Source organism: Dunckerocampus dactyliophorus, chromosome 12 (genome assembly GCF_027744805.1).
Source record: "Dunckerocampus dactyliophorus isolate RoL2022-P2 chromosome 12, RoL_Ddac_1.1, whole genome shotgun sequence".
NCBI classification, from domain to species: Eukaryota; Metazoa; Chordata; class Actinopteri; order Syngnathiformes; family Syngnathidae; genus Dunckerocampus; species Dunckerocampus dactyliophorus.
The window spans coordinates 8,995,146-9,014,236 of NC_072830.1; the positions used below are offsets into that span (position 1 = coordinate 8,995,146).

The window sequence follows — 19,091 nt, forward strand, 5'->3', positions numbered from 1 at the left end:
TTTGCTGGGGGACGTTCATTTTTAACGACACATAAGTGACAAATTTGTAAATGCATTTTTAAACAAAAATGCCATTTCACATCGTGTGCGTGCGTGCGTGCGTGCGTGCGTGCGTGCGAATGAATAACGCAATCGTCAAGTTTTGCTAATTGGCTAGGATGCATTTGCAAAAGTGACTAAAAACATTAAAAGCTAAACAAATATGTTTATAACTACAAATTAACTTTCTTCTGTCACTTCTTTTTGTCTGTAATTAACCCATCTGAGGGTTGATTATAACAGTAATAATAATAATAATAATAATAATAATGGGACCGCACGGTGGTCTAGTGGTTAACATGTTGGCCACACAGTCAGTCTGGAGATCTGGAAGACCTGGGTTTGTTTCTCCCTTGGGCATTTCTGTGTGGAGTTTGCATTTTCTCCCTGTGCGTGTGTGGGTTTTCTCCGGGTACTCGAGTTTCCTCCCACATTCCAAAAACATGCATGTTAGGTTAATTGGAGACTATAAATTGTCCATAGGTTTGAATGTGAGTGTGAATGGTTGTTTGCCCTGTGATTTCCTGGCGACCAGTCTGGGGTGTACCCCGCCTGTCGCCTGAAGTCAGCTGCCACGACATACAGTATATATAGATATAGATAGAGATATAGATATAGATATAAAACACTCCAATTTCTGTGGAGAAAAAAAGCTACATTTTGAAGTGTTAAGATGGCCTGTCTGTCTTCCATCGTTAATTGCCTTTTTTTCTTGCCATTTTTGTAGCAACAAATGCCTTTCTCCAGTACAATGCTGTTCAACTGGTGCTCACGATGGTATAGTGCCACTGTAATTTATGTGGACAGAGGAGGTAGTAAGTACTCCAGAACTTGAAGGAATTAATTTCAACTGCCAAGGCTTGAGCCACCTCCATTTCTGCAGGACAGCTTTAAATTGCTGACCCATTTTGTGGTCCCTGAGACAGGCATTTTTGTATAATTCTGAAATACACATTATTTTTCAGTTTTGGGTAACCTTACATTATTTTTAACCTCTGACACTTCACCACTTTCCTTTGTGCCATTTTACACTATTCATTGGACTTGAACCACTTGAATTTCTCTAAATAACTGGAAAAATTGGAAAAAAATGGAAAATTGGAAAACGTTTGACCGGTAGTATATTACAACAGTTTTTGGGAAGCTGACATTTGGGGACCTCTCAAGGGTTAATGTTGCAGCATTTTGATGTTTTATTTAATTGAATTATATTTTTTAAAATTTTTGTTTTTTTTGTTGTTGTTTTTCAGATGACACTTTAGACACAGACGACTCAGATCAGCGTACGCACTTCCCTCAGTTCTCCTACTCGGCCAGCATACGGGAATAGCGGCTCAGACTTTTGACCAAGCAGGCAGGCTAACACACGACCCCAATCTCACGTACGCACTTGCACTGCTGAGGACAAATCGAATGACACACACACACACAAAAAACTGGCACAAGACACATTTTCATCCAGTCTTTCTCACACACACACACACACACACACACACACACACACACACACACACACGCACAAAAACACACGAGACCAGCAAGCAGAGAATCATTGTACACGATCACCACGCAGTCTTGCGAGTGACGGACCTCAGCAGGTTTTTGCGTGGACAGACGGGCAGCTTAGTCTCCGTACGTACATCCTCTCAGGGGGGCGACCTTGGGCGTCCCTGTAGGACCTCCGCTGCACTACACTGGGCAACACATCAGAGCCTTGACACTTTGAAACCAGGTTATGCCAGCAAGTACCACCTTGTAGACACACACACACACACTCGCGTAGGCAACTACATCTTAGCATACACACCTTGTCGATACCGTTTTTTTTAAAGACAGGGGGAAACTAATGTATAATCACAATTGGAAGAATGGAAGAGAGATTGGGGATGATTGACCAATTTAGCTTCATCGATTGTTACGGTTTTAAATATAAAGCCATATTTCTGCAATTTATTATTATTTTTTTTTAAATAAGTGCTCTTTCTGGAACTTGCTGTTACAAATCAAATGTGTGTGTGTGTGTGCGCGTGGTGAGGTTGTCATTTCTGTGTATGCACTGCGCGTGTGTTCACGTCCGAATGAATGTGCGAGAGAACCCGATGAACAATCATTTTTTGTTTTGCAACCATCCATCTTGTGTCTGTTTTTCCTTGAGGATGATTTAATTTAAACACCGACAAATAAAACAATGGATGCTGGAAGATGGGCAAAGTGAGGACACTACACCTTCTAAAGGGAACAAGCGTGTTATTTATGGAAAAAGCAGCGAGCGACTGAGCGATAAATTGACTCTCTATGGCTTCTTTTGCATGGCTGTTTTACCTTGCATTGCTTTAAAAAAAAAAAAAAAAGTGTGACGCAGCAAGGACGAGCCTAAACGAGAGCTTATATTTTACTCTTTATTGCTGGAGAACATGCTGGCTAAAATTTGCTAAAGGACAAATCATTTGTCATTCTTTAATCCCCCCACCCCCCTTTTCTTTATTTGTCCATGTGTCATGTTTAAGTATGCATTCTATAAAATATATACTAAAATGTTTTAAACTGCTTTCTTTTTCATTGTCATTCAAGGCAGGGGTTTTCAAAGTGCGGGCCAGAAGACTTCAGGGGAGGCGCTAAAGCCTGAGAAAAATACAGAAAAACGTCTTTTAGCTGCTAAGCTAAATTGAATTTAAAGGTGAGATTATTTGACTTTAAGTAAAGACTGGGGTGAGCAGAAAACGGCCCAAAATATGTAAAAAAAAAAAAAAAAAAGACGCTTTGTGTCTAGAATTGTGCGACTTCATTATATCAGCATTTATATTAGTTAAAGGGATAGTTCAGATTTTTGGACATGAAATTGTATGACGTCCCCATCAGCAGTGTAGTGTATCACCGGTGATACGCCACACTTGCGCTCCTTGGAACAGACGTTGCGGCGCGTTCTCCACAAACTGCTGTAGCCAAATTCTTGCCCTCTTTCGTCTTAATCTGCTGTGCGGCATCATTTGTTTAAGAAAATATTGACTCCCGTTGCACGAAATCCTTGCAACTGCCAGAAGCGCGACAAGGGGCCCGCCCACTGCCTTAATCTTTACTTCAGGAAACACACGGAAATGCATGTGATGTCGTGCTTTTGTGCATGCGCATCACTTCCAGGATGCTTTGCCTTCACGTTGACAAGTCTATATGAATGACCACATAAAAAAAATCAGATGTTAACATAAAGTCCGAATTGTGCATCATACCCTGCAATGTCAACGTAGCCTAGGTGTTAGTAATGTAACCGTAATGTTCGATGAGACACACAGGCTTTTATTGCACGTTTGAATGATCTAACAGCAGTCAAAATAATCCCAAATAAAAACACGGGCGACCGTAACCCCTGCCAAGATGAAACTCAACTCTGAACCCTCAACGTCACTTCCTGTCCAAGCTCCCCTAGCACCGCAACACACACGAACGACTGCATAAACGCCTTATTTCTGCCTTTAAATGGCTTATTTACCTGAATTATGTCGACTATATTGAGTAATGAGTGTAAAGGTGATTACAAGGGTGTTATTTCATGGCTAAAGCTCTCTAACAATGTTAAAAACTATTTTTAGAAGGTTGGAAACAGGGTTTCTACGCAGAAATTCACTTATCATGGTTGTGTCTGGAACCAATTAACCGTGGTAAATGAGGGATTATTGTGTTATGTTGTGAAGGAGGGGTATCGAAAGTGCGTATTTTCAGACCACAGCTCGTATTTTATTTGCATATTCTGAAAAGTACATAAATGAATTATTAATAAGCTATATTATTAGATGTAACACTGATTTTCATTGTCACCAGTGACACAAAAGCTTAGATGTTGTTTTCTTTAACGCTGTTAAATTATTAAAACGTTTAATCAGATTAATCAGGGATTTCAAATGACTTAATCATGATTAATCGACATTTGTAACAATGTCTGAAATATGCCCATTTTTACTGTATTTTACTGAAAGAAAGATAAATGGATTATATATATTTGTATGTATTAACAGCTAAAAATTAACAGAAAATTTAAATCAAGCTAAAAGATGCCACACATGTCTTAAATCTATTTACGTGACACTAGTTTCTTCAATAGTAGCAGAGCATTTGCATCAGACTTCAACCGTGTTGTCATGAGCAATGAGGGGTTGCGTTCAAACACACCACGTCATGGAAGTTGAATTCTCCATTTTCAGTGTATTTTAGAGTTACAAAGCGAGCGATAACAACATCCACTTATTGTTTTTCTTTATTTGTCTGTTTATTTAGATGCTTAATACAGACAGCATCGTACTTTTCGGAGTGTCCCCGAATGCCTCTCGCGGTCGTGTAGTGACAATGAGGAAGTGTCGTTCCGACGACAAAGGGTTGGAGATACATAAATGGTGTTGGAATTGCGCTGCTGTTGATGTGTTCAGGTCAGAATAAAGTTACAAAGCAGCAGCGGTCTCTGTGGGGGAACTACACTGTGCCGCCGTTTGTCGTCACAACCATGAGATGTGGCATATGTGTTCATTACTAGGGGTGTAACCATTAATTTGAATAACCATTTGATTTATATCAGGATTCATGGTCGCCGATACGATTCAAGGACGATATTCGTTCATTTGCATCCAAAACCATTCAGTAACTTTAAATCGATTCAGTAACGTTTTAGCCAAAAATTCAACCAGTGTGACTGAGAAATAAATAGCTGGATATTGGACAGTGCAGATGAAGTTTCCTAGATTCCCATTGGTTTTTTTAAGGGACTCGGGTATAAATGATTAATAATGCTGACATACTTAAGAATAAATGATCAATGAGTTGAAAATGCAATACAAAATCAGGCTGAACAGATGTGATATAGCTTGCAATGACCAACTATTTACTTTAAATAGAGCAATCCACACCTGGACTTTGCGCCCAAAGTTGAGGGACATTATGTAAATTCCTCAGCAAATAAATGTGGTATGGTATCTTACTTTCTCACCTGATCAGAGCAGCCATTTGAAAGAACGGTGCAGCAACTAGCAAGTAATGTGGCCTCCTTGTACCTTTTGCCGCTGAGAGTGTCGGGATGGGTCCTCCGTCTTCATAATGCACTTAACAGAGACACTGAACAGGATACTGTGGTGTGTTGGGTTTATTATAATGTTGTAAAGGGATGGCACATGGTGTGCAGCAATGTAAGCAAATGTGGAAATTCAAAAGAAGAATAAATAACAAGCGCGGGTGTAAATGTGTGACACAAATAAACGGTCAACCAAAATTGCCGCTTCCCAGCCTTTCCTATCTCCTCCTTCCTCCCCGGCACAAGCAAGTGCCATTTATTGCTTCCGCGTACGTAAGCGTATGTTTTGTCAGCGCTGGATCATGACGTCACCAAGCGACCCTGCTGCTGGACCGTAAACTACCATCTAGAGGCGTACAAAACGTCCTTGCCCCATACTTGTCATTTCGAATGAGGACAGATGAGTTAAATATGAATACTGAATGAAGTGAATGAACCGACCAAAAGAAGAAGCAAATCAACTGCATTTCACAGGTAAACTACAACTCCCATGACCACCACGTACCTGGAAGACCACGACGTCACAGACAGAGGCTGAATGTCTTTATCGTCTTTATCATCCATATAAAGCCTGCTGTGCTTAAATCCAATGCCTCGATAGTATCGATTCAATCGATTGATTACATTTTAAACGATGTTAGAATGATACTGTATATGCTGTCCGGAATGGAAACTTGCTGTACACAGATCGATGTAGTTGGATCATAGGAATCAGTGCTTCGATGTAGTGAATGAGTCGTTACACCCCTATTAATTACACGTTTAAAAAAAAAAGTGTGTAATTAAGAAAATAAATTAATTACGGTCGTATTTTTGACAGCCCTAGTTTTCTTTCAGTAACTTAGCATATACAGTATTGACCTACATTGGATTGATTTTAGCATCTTTAATGCACAAAATCAATCAAAGAGGCCTCCTGCATCCTTGCTGGAAAAAGTTAGGACATCACGGTGCCACACTTTGAAAACCCCCGATTTACGGGGTTTCCCCGCCTCATCCCGTTTCGCTTCGACTACATTTACAGTGACGATTCCTCATCGCCGAACGAATCATCGCTCGCCATTCTCATGAACTCTCTTTATTTAATGTCGTTTTTGTGTGAGTGACAGCACGCATGTTTGAGTGAAAGACAAAAAAAACAAAAAAAAAACAAGCAGCAGCAGCATCATCAATCGACTCAAACGGCTTTGACTCTCCAGCTGACAACTGCAGCACCTCGTCTCACTGACATCAGAACCACTGCACTGATGGACTCCACTGTGGATTTGCCTTCTACCACGGCCGTAAGGGGGAGCTGCTGAACTTTTAATTTTTTTAAAAGAATATATATATATATTTTTTGTGGTTGTGAAGCCATACAATCAACCTTGCTGCTGACCACGCTTTTAAGCAATGCTTCACGGCTGAACATGCAAGTCTCCTGTAGGGCATACGCTGGCACAACAAGTGCCTCGTCACTATTGTGTAAATACCAAAAGAATATTAAAAAAAACAAATCAGCATATGTAGAGTGGGAGGCTTGTTTTGTTTTGTTTTTTTTAACTGAATTGCAGCTTTATGTTGCTTGTGCATTTGAATGTGATCATCAGTCCCGAATGTCACCTGATGCTGGTGTAACAGACTTTTTCTCCCTTTTTCGTTTGCTTGTTGCAGTTAGTTGAGGCTCACAGAGCAATTAAAATAAAAAAAATAAGCAGTCCTTTTAGGGCAGGACATTAGACCAACCCCTCTTTTTGCAAGACTTCACAATGTAACAGGTGAAACCTGCTACAGTATGGTAGCCTACATGACATTTGCAATGATGATGTGCCAGTAAACTTATTACTGAACCAACCTGTGTGGTGGTGTGTGTGTTTTTAATGCATTTTACATCATGAACAATTTATTTTATGACTATTATAAGTCCAAAACAGTCTTAAATTATTACCTCGTGTTTGCTTTTGGTCAAAATAACTTGAAAAGTTCTGAATGGATTTGGATGAAATGGGATATGGAAGAAGTGATTACATTTTGGGGGTGATCCGGATCACCGTCTGGATCCAGGTTTTTTTTTAAAGGATTCTTTAAAAAAAATTGCGAGATAGCACCATTTTCAGCACTTATGCATATAACTCACAATAAATGGTCAGAGCCCTTGGAAAACTAGAAAAGCACTCAAGAGCACAGACCAAGCGCCATAATTCCCCCCATATTGATTCACAGCAAAATAATACTTAATTTTTTTCCCCAAGTACTCTAGAGATTTTTTGAGGAGTTGTATGCACAAATGTCGAAAATGGTCCTATCTCACAATGTTAAAGAAGCCTTTCAAAAAAAAATCCTGGATCCAGACGGTGATCTGGATCAGCCCCAAAATGTTATCAATTCTTACGTGTCTCATTTACGACAATTCCTGAAAATTTCATCCAAATCCATTCAGAACTTTTCAAGTTATTTTGAACACAAACAGATAAACGCCGGCAAAACATAACCTCCATGGCGGTGGTAAAAAAATACAGGACAAGTTTCCAACAGGTTCTACAAAATATCAAAGACTGATCCAAAATATGTAGTATTATTTTGGTGTTAATCACAATATGGGGGGAACTCTGGCGCTTGGCGGAGGTCTGCGCTCTCAGAGTGCTTCTCGAGTGCTCCTAGCATCCACCATATTTACACAAATGTAGGGTGATACTTTTTCTTGAGGAAAAAAAGTCTGAAAAAGACGGTTTGTCTCATATTCAGGGGTCCAGAGATTTATACGTACAAACCAACAGGTGGTGCCAAAAACTTCTCCCGCCAAATGAGTCTGCGCTTTTCTTCCTGTCACACACCATTGACTTGGAAAGAAGTGTCAAAAAGACTGTTAACAAACAACAGAGGAGGAGTTATGACACATTTTAAGATAATGTCGATCAATGAGTCAGCCAACGGCAAAAAAAAAAAAAAAACAGCTAAAAATATATTTTTTTTATTGAAATCTACCAGTTATTTCATTGATATTGAGAAAATATGATTTTAAAGATTAATTTTGTCTTTTATTTATTTTTTTATAAAAAAGGGGGGGTTGCCTTGTATTTTCAGACTGGCCCTGTATTTAGTTAAGTAGGTTATAAATAAAGTATACATTTTGTCACGATCTATGAGTTAGCCCGCGTGTCAGTTTAGTGCAGGGGTCGGGAACCTTTTTTGCTAAGAGAGCCAAGAAAGCCACATATTTTAAAATGTATTTCCGTGAGAGCCATGTACAACTAACAACAACTGACAATACAACTAAATGTGTGCATTATTAAGCATGATCAACAATTTTAGATTATAATAAGTCTCTGAATTTAGTCTTTTTAATAACGTTGTTATATTGAAGCTAACCAATAATAAATACTGTGAAACACTTCTTACCATTAATGTGACTTCTGTGCTTGCGGTAGAACATGGATGGATGGATTAAAGTGCATAAAGATGTTTTATATTTTGAATGTTATTTTTAACACTGTGATTTCTGTCAAATAAAATTACAACAGAAAAAATATTATTGTGTTAAAGTCAGAGAGCCAGATGCAACCACCAGAAGAGCCACATCTGGCTCCCGAGCCATAGGTTCCCTACCCCTGGTTTAGTGTGTTTACATTTTTATGCCTTAGTTCATGTTCTATGCTCTTATTTTGGTAGTACTTCCTGTTTTGCCTGGTTTGTGTCCACCTGCTTTGCTTTCTTTATCTCTTGCACCTGTTGCTAATTTGAGTTGTCCTTCTATTTAGTTCAGGTGCGTGCATCTTTCTTTGTTGTTGCATTGTCGGTGTTGGTGTCTGTGTTGTGTAAGCCTGACACGCTACTGCAAAGCTTTGTGTTTTTTTAGTTCCTGCCGCTGCGCTGCAGCCATCATTAAAAGATAAGTTGTTCCTGCAACTAGTGCCTGTTTTCTGCATACTGGGGTCATCACCACTATGCCAAAGACAAGACGTGACACATTTTTTGTTTTTTACGAAAATGAAAACCAGGGTTAGCCACTTTAGCGTGTTGCATTTCTGCTAAACTGACTGTAGTGCGAATTAAATTAAACGGATGATACCGAACTATGTAGTAAGTATGACAAACTGTTTTGTCAGTAGTACAAACAAAATATACATATATATATACTGCTCAAAAAAATTAGAGGAACACTTCAAAAACACATCAGATCTAAACTGGGGGAAAAATGATCTTGAATATCTATCCTGATAATAAGTGGGTGATGTATTAGTAACAAAATGATGCCACATCATTTGATAGAAATGAAAATGATCACCCTATAGAGGGGGGAAATCAAAGACACCCCAAAAATGAAAGTCAAAAAATGATGCAGCACACTGGTCCATTTTGCTAAAATGTCATTGTAGCAACTCAAAATGATTCTCAGTAGTTTGTGTGGCCCCCACGTGCTTGTACGCATGCCTGACAACGTCGGGGCATGCTCCTAATGAGACTACGGATGGTGTCCTGGGGGATCTCCTCCCAGATCTGGACCAGGGCATCAATGAGCTCCTGGACAGTCTGAGGAGCAACCTGGCGGTGCCAGATGGACCTAAACATAATGTCCCAGAGGTGTTCTATTGGGTTTAGGTCAGGTAAACGTGGGGGCCAGTCAATGGTATCAATCCCTTCATCCTCCAGGAACTACCTGCATACACTAGCCACATGAGGTCGAGCATTGTCGTGGACCAGGAGGAAACCAGGTCCCACTGCACCAGCGTAGGTTCTGACAATGGGTCCAAGGATTTCATCCCGATACCTAATAGCCGTCAGGGTGCCATTATCTAACCTGTAGAGGTCTGTGCGTCCTTCCAGGGATATGCCTCCCCAGACCATCACTGACCCACCACCAAACCGGTCATGCTGAATGATGTTGCAGGCAGCATAACGTTCCTCACGGCATCTCCAGACCCTTTCACGTCTGTCACATGTGCTCAGGTTGAACTTGCTCTCATCAGTGAAGAGCACAGGGCACCACTGGTGTAGTTGCCAATTCTGGTGGTCTATGGCAAATGCCAATCAAGCTCTACGGTGCTGGGCAGTGAGCACAGGGCCCACTACAGGACATCGGGCCCTCAGGCCACCCTCATGGAGCCTGTTTCTGATTGTTTGGTCAGAAACATTCACACCAGTGGCCTGCTGGAGGTCATTTTGTAGGGCTCTGGCAGTGCTCATCCTGTTCCTCCTTGCACAAAGGAGCAGATATCGATCCTGCTGAGGGTTGAAGGACCTTCTACGGCCCTGTCCAGCTCTCCTGGAGTAACGACCTGAATCTCCTCCATGCGTCCAGGTACTGCAGTGATACCCTGGTCCAGATCTGGGAGGAGATCCCCCAGGACACCATCCGTAGTCTCATTAGGAGCATGCCCCGACGTTTTCAGGCATGCGTACAAGCATGTGGGGGCCACACAAACTATTGAGAATCATTTTGAGTTGCCACAATGACATTTTAGCAAAATGGACCAGTGTGCTGCATCATTTTTTGACTTTCATTTTTGGGGTGTCTTTGATTTCCCCCCTCTATAGGATAATAATTTTCATTTCTATCAAATGATGTGGCATCATTTTGTTACTAATACATCACCTACTTGTTATCAGGAAAGATATTCAAGATCATTTTTCCCCCAGTTTAGATCTGATGTGTTTTCGAAGTGTTCCTCTAATTTTTTTGAGCAGTGTAAATATGTTTTGGCAGCATCTGTTTAAAAAACTACAGCTATTAAACCATGTCTTAATTGGAAGAGTTTCCTATACAGGTATCAGAAATGTGTAAATAATGGTTATATATCAAAAATATATATTTTTAAAATGTAAAATGGGGGGGAAACTCGAAATTGTAAATTTTTTTTAATGATACCCATGTTAGCTTGTTTAGCAGGGACTTAAAGTGGTCGCCTGACTACGCCTGCTTGTGTGTGACGTCACCGCCCCAATCATCTCCCTGGCGGACCCACCTGGCCTGTCTGCCTTATAATTGCCGGCAGTGGCGAGGCGAAAATGGCACGTCTCTTTCTTCCAGGCCTCCGTCGACTGCCGTGCTTAAGTAGCTGCAGCGGCCTAGCAGGAAACTCTGTCTCCGGCTGTGACCCATGGCCAGGACCGGGTTCTGCGACTCCATGCCTCTGCTGGACTTACACAAGGTCAGCGTGGGGGAAGAAAACATTGCTGACTACCGCCGTCGGGTTATGTCACTTACTTAGATGCTTTTCCCCAACTTGTATACGTTTATTTCACCCAAAAATGTGTTATAATGATTAAATGTAGCGTTTTGTAGGAGTATGGTGTGGTTTAAGTTTGTTTTCTTTGGGAAGCAGGTACCTGTTTACATAGACATACAGTATATACTAGACCCCGCATCGAGCGCTCAGCTTTACGTCAACGTCGTCGCCATATTGGATGTGTTAGGGCTGCACTGTAAATGAATACAAGTAAATGTATTTACGTTCATAAAGCGCCTTTCTGTAACAAGTTTTAAGTACATTTCTCTCGTGTATTCATTCACACACGCACTAATATACTAATAACAGTCACCAAAAACTATGTACTACTGTTTCCCAAGTATATTAGTGTGTGTGAATGTATGAACTGGAGACATTAACTTGCATTTCTTTGTAGAAAGGCGCTTTATGAACGAAAGTACATGTATTCATTTACAGAGCAGCCTTGACACATCCAATATGGCGGCGAGGTTGACGTATCGCAGCAGTGGACAAACCCACTCGGCGCGGCGTCCATTTATGTCTATGCCTATTTAAGTTTATTCTAGCTGCTGTTAGCAAATGGTGGCAATTTTGGTTGATTTTTATGTGAGTCACTCACTAAAAGGACCCTATTCACTTTGAGTCAGTTTTACGCATACCACCCCAAACAGTGCACATTGTTACATTTATTTTACAAATCCATGCAAATGACACAAGTGGAAGAAAAATGTTAAATGTACAACTAAATTTGAGTATAGAACATCAATTTAAAATACAATAAATCATCATAGCATGTGTTTTATTGCAATGTTTTACTTGTACTTTAATTCCCTGACTTAATTGAGACTGCTAGCTCATCATTTTTGATACAGTACAAAGATTTGGATCATTAACCGGGTTATTCAGGAACTAGCTCTTGTAACAAAATTCATATTACTCACTCACTCCTTTTGGACCATGCCCAATAACTTTTAAAATATCGTCAATCTTTATAGATGCCCACTACACGATCCAGTCTTCATGAGATATTTGACAAAGGTAACAAGTAACATTGTTTTCATTTTCTTGTTGATCCTGCAGGCGGACGAGAGGCGAGCCCCTTTAAGAACTTGGGCAACTGCCTGTGGGGCCACTGATTTTGTGCAGCCTATGGAAATGTCAGCGTCCAGGATGGTCGCCGTGAAAAGGAATTCGGAACATGAACGGGTACACCTGGTTGACCTTTCAATCATAATTAGCCTAAAAGAATTTGGTTATACTTGTACAGAGACACCTCCCATAGAAAATCTGTTCCGGGGTCAAACTGTCATAAAACTTTGAGTAACCCTATAGGCAACGTTCCCTCTAAGCTGAGCGCGTGCAGCGTGATCTTGTGTTCTCAGCGCACAAGAAATCCTTGCTGCGCAGCACAATAAAATACAACCGGAAGTGTAAATAAAATAAACACATTTATTCTGTACCATTTTGCAATGCAACTCCGTGAGTGACAGGCGACTACAAGCGGTAACAACACAAAGACGAGCACTGTCCAGCCAATACAGTAATGGAGCCTGTACGTATTTACTTATGCAGCCAATCAATTCATTAACAGCGCGTTACTTTGTACATGCCGCTGTTTTGCAGGTTAGCGCATGGCTACTGGAGCAGGGGAGCTAAATGCTGCTTGCTAACCTCGCATAATAACGAAACAAACGGGCAGTGCCACAGCCACACACCAAGCTAGTTAAAAAAAAAAAAAAAAAGTCCACGAAGGTGTACTGGCTGTTGGAGTATGTGGGAACAAAAGAACAAGAGTTGAATAGGGTTGAGATTTGTTCTTTTTCAAATGAGGGCTGCTCTGAGCCAGTTTTGAGTGAAAAGCGTGGACTAAATAAGTGGCTTAACTGTGCATGTGCTACTGGTGTGCTTTTATTTTGATGGCCTTATTTACAGGATACAGGAAGTGTTATGCAAAGTTTGCATGAATGATGCTGAAGGGACCAGAAGGTAGTTTCTTTCAGTTGAGTTTTTTTATTTTCATTTTTATTGAGACAAAAGTAAACATATACAGCAAATGTGTCATCACTTTTAAGTACATTTCCAGAATGAAATAGTACCAGAACAGGCTGCTGCAAAACAGAAAGGAAATAAGTAACAGACATAATTAACAAAAGAAATGGAAAATGAAATGAAACTAGGTATTTCCTGCAAGATAGTTCCATGGCTTGTTTTGTCTGAGGTGGACCAAAAAGTAAGCTACTTTGTGAAATACGCCTTGCTGAACTTTTGAACCCACTCCTACACAAAATGCCACAGAATGGAAGTTGGACGACCTCAAGTTCTCAGGTTTTGGACGGGTGTGATACAAGTGTGCATGTCTGATGGCGCTCACAGAGATCCAAGGAATGCTCAGGTTGTTTGTTTGTATGCTTGGGAACATTGCCTATAGGTGATGTTTAGATAACATGTAAAGCAGTTTGCCAGTTAGTGGCTAACAAACTCGCTGCTAAAGTTGAGCCCACTATTATCCGTTTGCAGGAGAGGATGTTATCAGCCCAAACGAGCAACGGCGTCTTTGAAGCGTGGACATACTCAGCTGGTGGCATCATCCCTGCCAAAGGTGCTGAAAGATAAAAGAATCAGGAACAGTGTGCCATGCAAGCGTGCATGATTTTTATTTTTTTTCCTCCTCCCTCCCCATGTATCCTCCTCTTGATTCCTGACTAGCAGATGGATGTCTGGAGGAGCATTCCCTTTACCCTCGCAGCCTGCAGGGTCTACACAGCCTGCAGGTCCTCATGCCCAGTCTGTTGCGCCATGAAGTGGAGATGGCCCTTGAGAAGCTGGACCTCGTATTGGACCGGACATATGCCTGGGAAATGTTCTCGGACATGATGGTGAGGCTGGGCTTCAAAGCTACCGTAAATTCCGGTGTACAGTCTAAGCCACACCTAAGTTTAGAGGAAAAAACGGATTTGTACATGTATAAACCGTACGTGTCCACGTCATAAAATATCACTTGCAATCCTGTCAACCCATTGCAAACTGCAGGAGATCAGTGTGTGTGTGTGTATAACAGCTGGGGGTGCTCCGATCGATTGGCAGATTTCCATGGGGGGGAAAAAAAAAGCACGGTATCGGCATATGCCGATAGTTTCTTTAATGCCGATTAGCATCCAGCCTGTAGCGACAGTCTCCCGCCCACTATCCCTTGACAAAGCCAAAACAAGCATGGCTGCCGTGTGGACTTACCTGTCGTTGTGAGAGTGAGTTTTGCACCCTGCAAAACATGCCACGGAAAATGTCTCGCCGGGGTGGCGCGTTAAAAAGCTTGTTTGGTGCAGCATTTGTTGGGCGGGCACTTGGCAGCGTGTGGTGAGTTATCGAGGTCCGTGATGTGATCGGTCGGCCGGGCGGTGACCCATGTAGCGCCCCTGTGTGCGTAGCAGTCGGAAGTCTAATGCGGTAGACCGAAAAGGGGTTGGATTCGTCGGACTGCCTGGAGGTCCTGCTGGAGCGCCGTCAAGTTAATCTCGCATCCAAAGCCTCGGGGTCACAAACGTGGTGCCCGCGGGCACCAGGGAGCTCCCCCACAACCACATGAGGCGCCTGCAAGCCTGCTTTTCATTCAGGTTTTCAGGTAATGTGAGAACACGAGAAAGAAATGCATTGTGAAACACCAAATGTGATTTGTGGATACCAGCATTTTGTTAATGTTCTGGTAAAACAAGCACATTGGCTTTGTTTGGGTTGAAATCGGCTATAAGATATCCCTTTTTAGTCCCACAAGGGGAAATTCCAGGTTTACAGCAGCGAAAGTACAAGAGCAGATAACATGCAAAATCAAGGTAATACAAAGGAGTTATATACACCATTAACAGCTGTGTACGTGTTAACCAAGCCACAGGTTTGTTGTACGGTTATTGTACAGGAATTGATAAATGTTGCGAAAGTGAGTAGCTCTTGGCCATTTTCATTTTGTAAAACTAGCTCAAGAAAAAACAACCCCCGATATAGCCAATAGTAAATTAAAAAAATATCAAAAGAGGCTGACATTGCAATGAATGAGTGCGTTCCAATGAATGTGTTGCTCAGATGCAATGGAATTATGGGAGGGCTTTAAAGGTTTTTGTTTTTTCATATTGGTGCATGTCTGTATATTTTAGGTGCGCCTTTTTGAGTCTTAAGCTGCTGTGTCGTTTGTTTGGTGTTTGTTAGACACAGTGAGAGACTGTTATTTAAACAATTGGTAGTAGCTCTGAAGTAAAGGAGATGTCAGAATTGGAAATTAGTCGCACCGCTGTGTAAGCCGCAGGGTTCAAAGTTTAAGTATCAGCTGATACACCGGAATTTACGGTATACAAAGTGCCTACCCTGACTCGTTTCACCAAATTGGTTCTTGTCGGGTTTTTAATGTCTAAAGAGCATGGTTCTGTTAATTGACGCGTTCTAATTTTTTTCGCCTGCAGAGAAGTCAAAAATGGAACTCTTTGCCCAACTCTGAGCTGCTGCGACACTTCACTGACGCCACTCGTGCTGTGCTGGTAGACTGGCTTATTCAAATCCATGTAAGTGTTAAATATGCAATACATTGGAACCTCGGTTTTCATTATGCATTTGTCCCAGAAGCTGAGCCAAAAACTGAAACATATGAAAACCGAGAGTTTTTCCTCGTAGGAAATGTAAATACAACTAATCTGTTCCAGACACCTAAAAATATTAACAAAAAATACATTTTAGACAGAATTTTACATGCAGAAAAGTGTGTGTGTGTGTAGATATAGGTATATTTACAGAGAGATCGATATAGAGGTAGAAATAATTGTCATTGAAGAATGGCTAAAACTTGCTGAAAACTGGGGCGTACAAAAACCGAGGTTTGACTCTCACATAAGCCTGTCACGATAATGGATAAATCGAACGGTAGAGGGGAGGAAAAAAAAAAAGGTCTAATCTTGACGCCTCAATAAATTGACATGTGCACATACGTATGCCTGTTCCATTTCCTCGTCTCGCTCTACCACCCAGGCTGGATGACGAGGGTTCACTCGGCATGTGTCTGTGCACATTCGTTCTGTAATGGAATGAACGGAGAGCGCGAACCTCCTGTCGGCTATCCAGCCGCTTTGTCGAATGCCACAGTTCCAGTGTGGATGTGCAGCAGGGCCTTTGTCCTGGTCGGCGTTTGATCGGCGAAGTGGACATATAGGACGGAGCGGTGCGCGCTCTCGGATTTTTGCAGACTGGGTGCAGCCTTTTTGTGCGGTTGAGGGGCCAGCATTTTGGCAGTTGTTGGAGGTATTTGGTGGACTGTGCGAGTTGCCTGGTGCATGTGCATGCAGCGGTTCCTGAGCTGTGTGCAGGACGTGTTGAAGGACAATCAGCAACATTGCCTTATACACCAACTCCGCTGTGGTCCGGCTCAAATATAACCCACTACATTATTTTTTTATAACACTATAAATGGCTGCTAAATACATGCTTAAAGCTCATATAGTTGTTGGTTTTTTCTGCATTATTGGTTGGTACTGTCTTGTCTGTTTTCATCCACTAATTGCTTTGCTGTGTGATGTTTAGTTCTTTTATGACGCCATGAGTAGGACTGGTATGAAGTGGTGACCTCCCACGATTTCAATGGGGTTGACAAGTTCATTGTGAGCTGTTACTCTGCTTGGAAAATAGTTGCCTCTTCCTCACCGACTCGTGAGTGCCACAATAGGCAACTTCACACGTACACTATGCTTGAATACCATCTAGTGGTGCAAATGTGACATGACAATGATAAATTAAAGAAAAAAATGGTCTTTTAAAGTCGATTTTTATCAACAATTTAAAGCAAAATTTATTGTGACAGGCCTACTCAAGTCAGTTCAACTCACATTTCAGCAACCGTTTTATATCTCAACAAGAGTAGTAGAGCTTTAGTAGGTGGTGTATAGATTTACTATCCCACTGAATGAGTCAACACGACTATGTCCAAATAGCAGGCGACACAAGTGAGTAGCAAGATGGTCTTGGTACAGTCAAGCGTGATGGTGGTAGTGTCAGGGTCTGCATGATTGCTGCTAGCACTAGGGGCTTGTAGTTCATGATGGGTGGCGGGGAGCGTTTAAGCATGTACTGATGTACATAATGAGTGTGTCCTGATAGTTGGTAATGTCAGCCATGTATATTTCCCATCAGGAGCTCATGCATTTCCAGGAGGAGACACTCTATCTGGCCATCCACCTCCTCAACCGCTCCCTGTGTCAGCTGAAGGTGACCACAGCCAACCTGCAGCTCCTGGGCATGGTCTGCCTCTTTCTGGCTGCAAAAAAAGAGGAGTCTCTCCTCCCTGAGGTGTACTGATTCAGGCCTCCTCACCCCATGAAGCTTCTTTGACCCTGACCTGGCAATGTCTTGTCACAGGTGTCTGGACTTTGCTACCTGATGGACCACGCCTACACCAAGCATCAGCTGCTGCGCATGGAGCGAAAAGTCCTCAGCGGACTTAAATTTAACTTGTCTTACTGTCAGCCTTTGTATTTCCTCCACTTGCTCGCCTCCATCGCACGCTGTAGTGCTCAGGTGACTGCATTTGTATTTACCTTTTTTATGAATCTATGTATCTTATTTATGGGGTGGCACATGGGGCAAGTTTGCAGATCCAGCTTCATGATCTGGATATGGGTGTATATATCTGGACTGGCATTGGGTCAAGTGGTGCAGAGAACTAAATTTGCTGGTGGAAGTTTGTAGATTTTGACATTATCACCACCTACTGGACTGGAACTGTATTGTCTCACAAGGTCCATGAAAACGGAACAAAAGATGTTGCACAAGTGTCACCAAGTTTGCATTTCACGTGTGTTATGCATGCCACCAGATGACGTGGATGGCTCGCTATCTGCTGGAGCTGTCGCTCTTCGAGGGCCAGTGTGTGGTGTTTCTGCCTGTGCAGCTGGCAGGAGCGGCACTCTGCTTGGCCCGCCAAGTCCTGCAAGAACCCCCTACACCAGAAGGCGAGGCCGCCTGGTGTCTGGCTTCCAGTATCTATGTCAGCAGGTGTGCAATTCGGAAATATCATTAAGCGATTTCTCACAAGCTTCACTTTTTTTTTTTCTTCGCTCGTTTTTAGTGAGGCCGTCCTGTTGCGGATCATGCAGATCCTGGCCGGCGCTGCAGCCAGAGCTCACACCCGAGAGACCTGCGCTACTTTTATTAAATTCTCCTCCCCTGAAACCATGCACATCAGCAGACACACTGCTCTCAAGCAGGCATCTGCTCTGCTGGGCGTGTGCACTTAATTTGTGTCCTAACACTACACGATGATGACACAGGGGCCTGCGGGAGTTTGTTTGACCGGGTATGCCAAGGGGAGGAAGAAGTGTTAATATGTGATGGCAAACATTGTTACCAGGACGTTTTACGATCTTATCTTGCAGCTGATTTAGGAAGTATTTGAATTGTATTGGTGTCTGTCATGTGTAGAGAGAATGTGGCCTGTCAGTGAAATTTATTGTTCCAAGTTTTAATGTTAAAATAAAGAGTCTGCTGCAATGTATGACTTGAATTACTGAAACAGCCTTCATGGGTACTTGCTACTGCATGCTGCCAATCTGTACAGTGTGGCGCAGCTGTAGATACTTGTCACACATGTTCCAAAAAATGCCATGTACACTTGTTTGCTTCTTGTGTAGTTTTGCTTGACCCGCTTTTCTAATTGCATACTATAAATGGCAGTAAGACGCATGGAGCTGCAGAACGCTCTAGTGCCTCTCACAGCAACTATTTCGAAGTTATTTGTATTTGGTTTAAACACAAAAAGCTGACGCTAAGTGAAAGTTAACTGT

At 42.0% G+C, this 19,091-nt stretch overlaps 2 protein-coding genes across 7 annotated transcripts in view; both read left to right on the top strand.

Annotated features, from left to right (window-relative positions):
* akt2 (v-akt murine thymoma viral oncogene homolog 2) overlaps window positions 1-6,925 on the top strand; it is a 32,942-nt gene extending 26,017 nt beyond the window's left edge. For 2 of the 3 annotated variants that reach the window (XM_054794294.1, XM_054794292.1), the window contains exon 14: window positions 1,290-6,925. In XM_054794294.1, the coding sequence (XP_054650269.1) occupies window positions 1,290-1,369 (80 nt within the window). In that variant the 3' untranslated portion in view covers window positions 1,370-6,925. The remainder of the gene's footprint in view (window positions 1-1,289) is intronic. The other variant, XM_054794293.1, reaches the window with a different exon arrangement.
* A 4,113-nt stretch (window positions 6,926-11,038) lies between these two features.
* On the top strand, window positions 11,039-18,790 carry ccnp (cyclin P). 4 transcript variants are annotated; one of them, XM_054794591.1, is made up of 9 exons: window positions 11,039-11,220; window positions 12,361-12,486; window positions 13,798-13,879; window positions 13,987-14,156; window positions 15,729-15,827; window positions 17,443-17,598; window positions 17,668-17,826; window positions 18,125-18,303; window positions 18,377-18,790. In XM_054794591.1, exons 1-9 carry the CDS (start codon window positions 11,170-11,172, stop codon window positions 18,543-18,545), a joined length of 1,191 nt encoding a protein of 396 aa, XP_054650566.1. In that variant the 5' UTR covers window positions 11,039-11,169; the 3' UTR covers window positions 18,546-18,790. The 4 variants fall into 4 exon arrangements, with proteins under 4 accessions (XP_054650566.1, XP_054650568.1, XP_054650567.1 ...); XM_054794593.1 differs by having other exon boundaries at window positions 17,443-17,550; XM_054794592.1 differs by having other exon boundaries at window positions 13,990-14,156.
* Window positions 18,791-19,091: the final 301 nt, after the last annotated feature.

Bases quoted from the DNA above. Each gene is read 5' to 3' on its own strand.
- ccnp (XM_054794591.1), top strand. From the start codon at position 11,170: ATGGCCAGGACCGGGTTCTGCGACTCCATGCCTCTGCTGGACTTACAC. The intron at 12,487-13,797 runs GTACACCTGGTT...ATCCGTTTGCAG, and splicing joins GGAATTCGGAACATGAACGG to GAGAGGATGTTATCAGCCCA. The intron at 13,880-13,986 runs GTGCTGAAAGAT...ATTCCTGACTAG, and splicing joins TGGCATCATCCCTGCCAAAG to CAGATGGATGTCTGGAGGAG.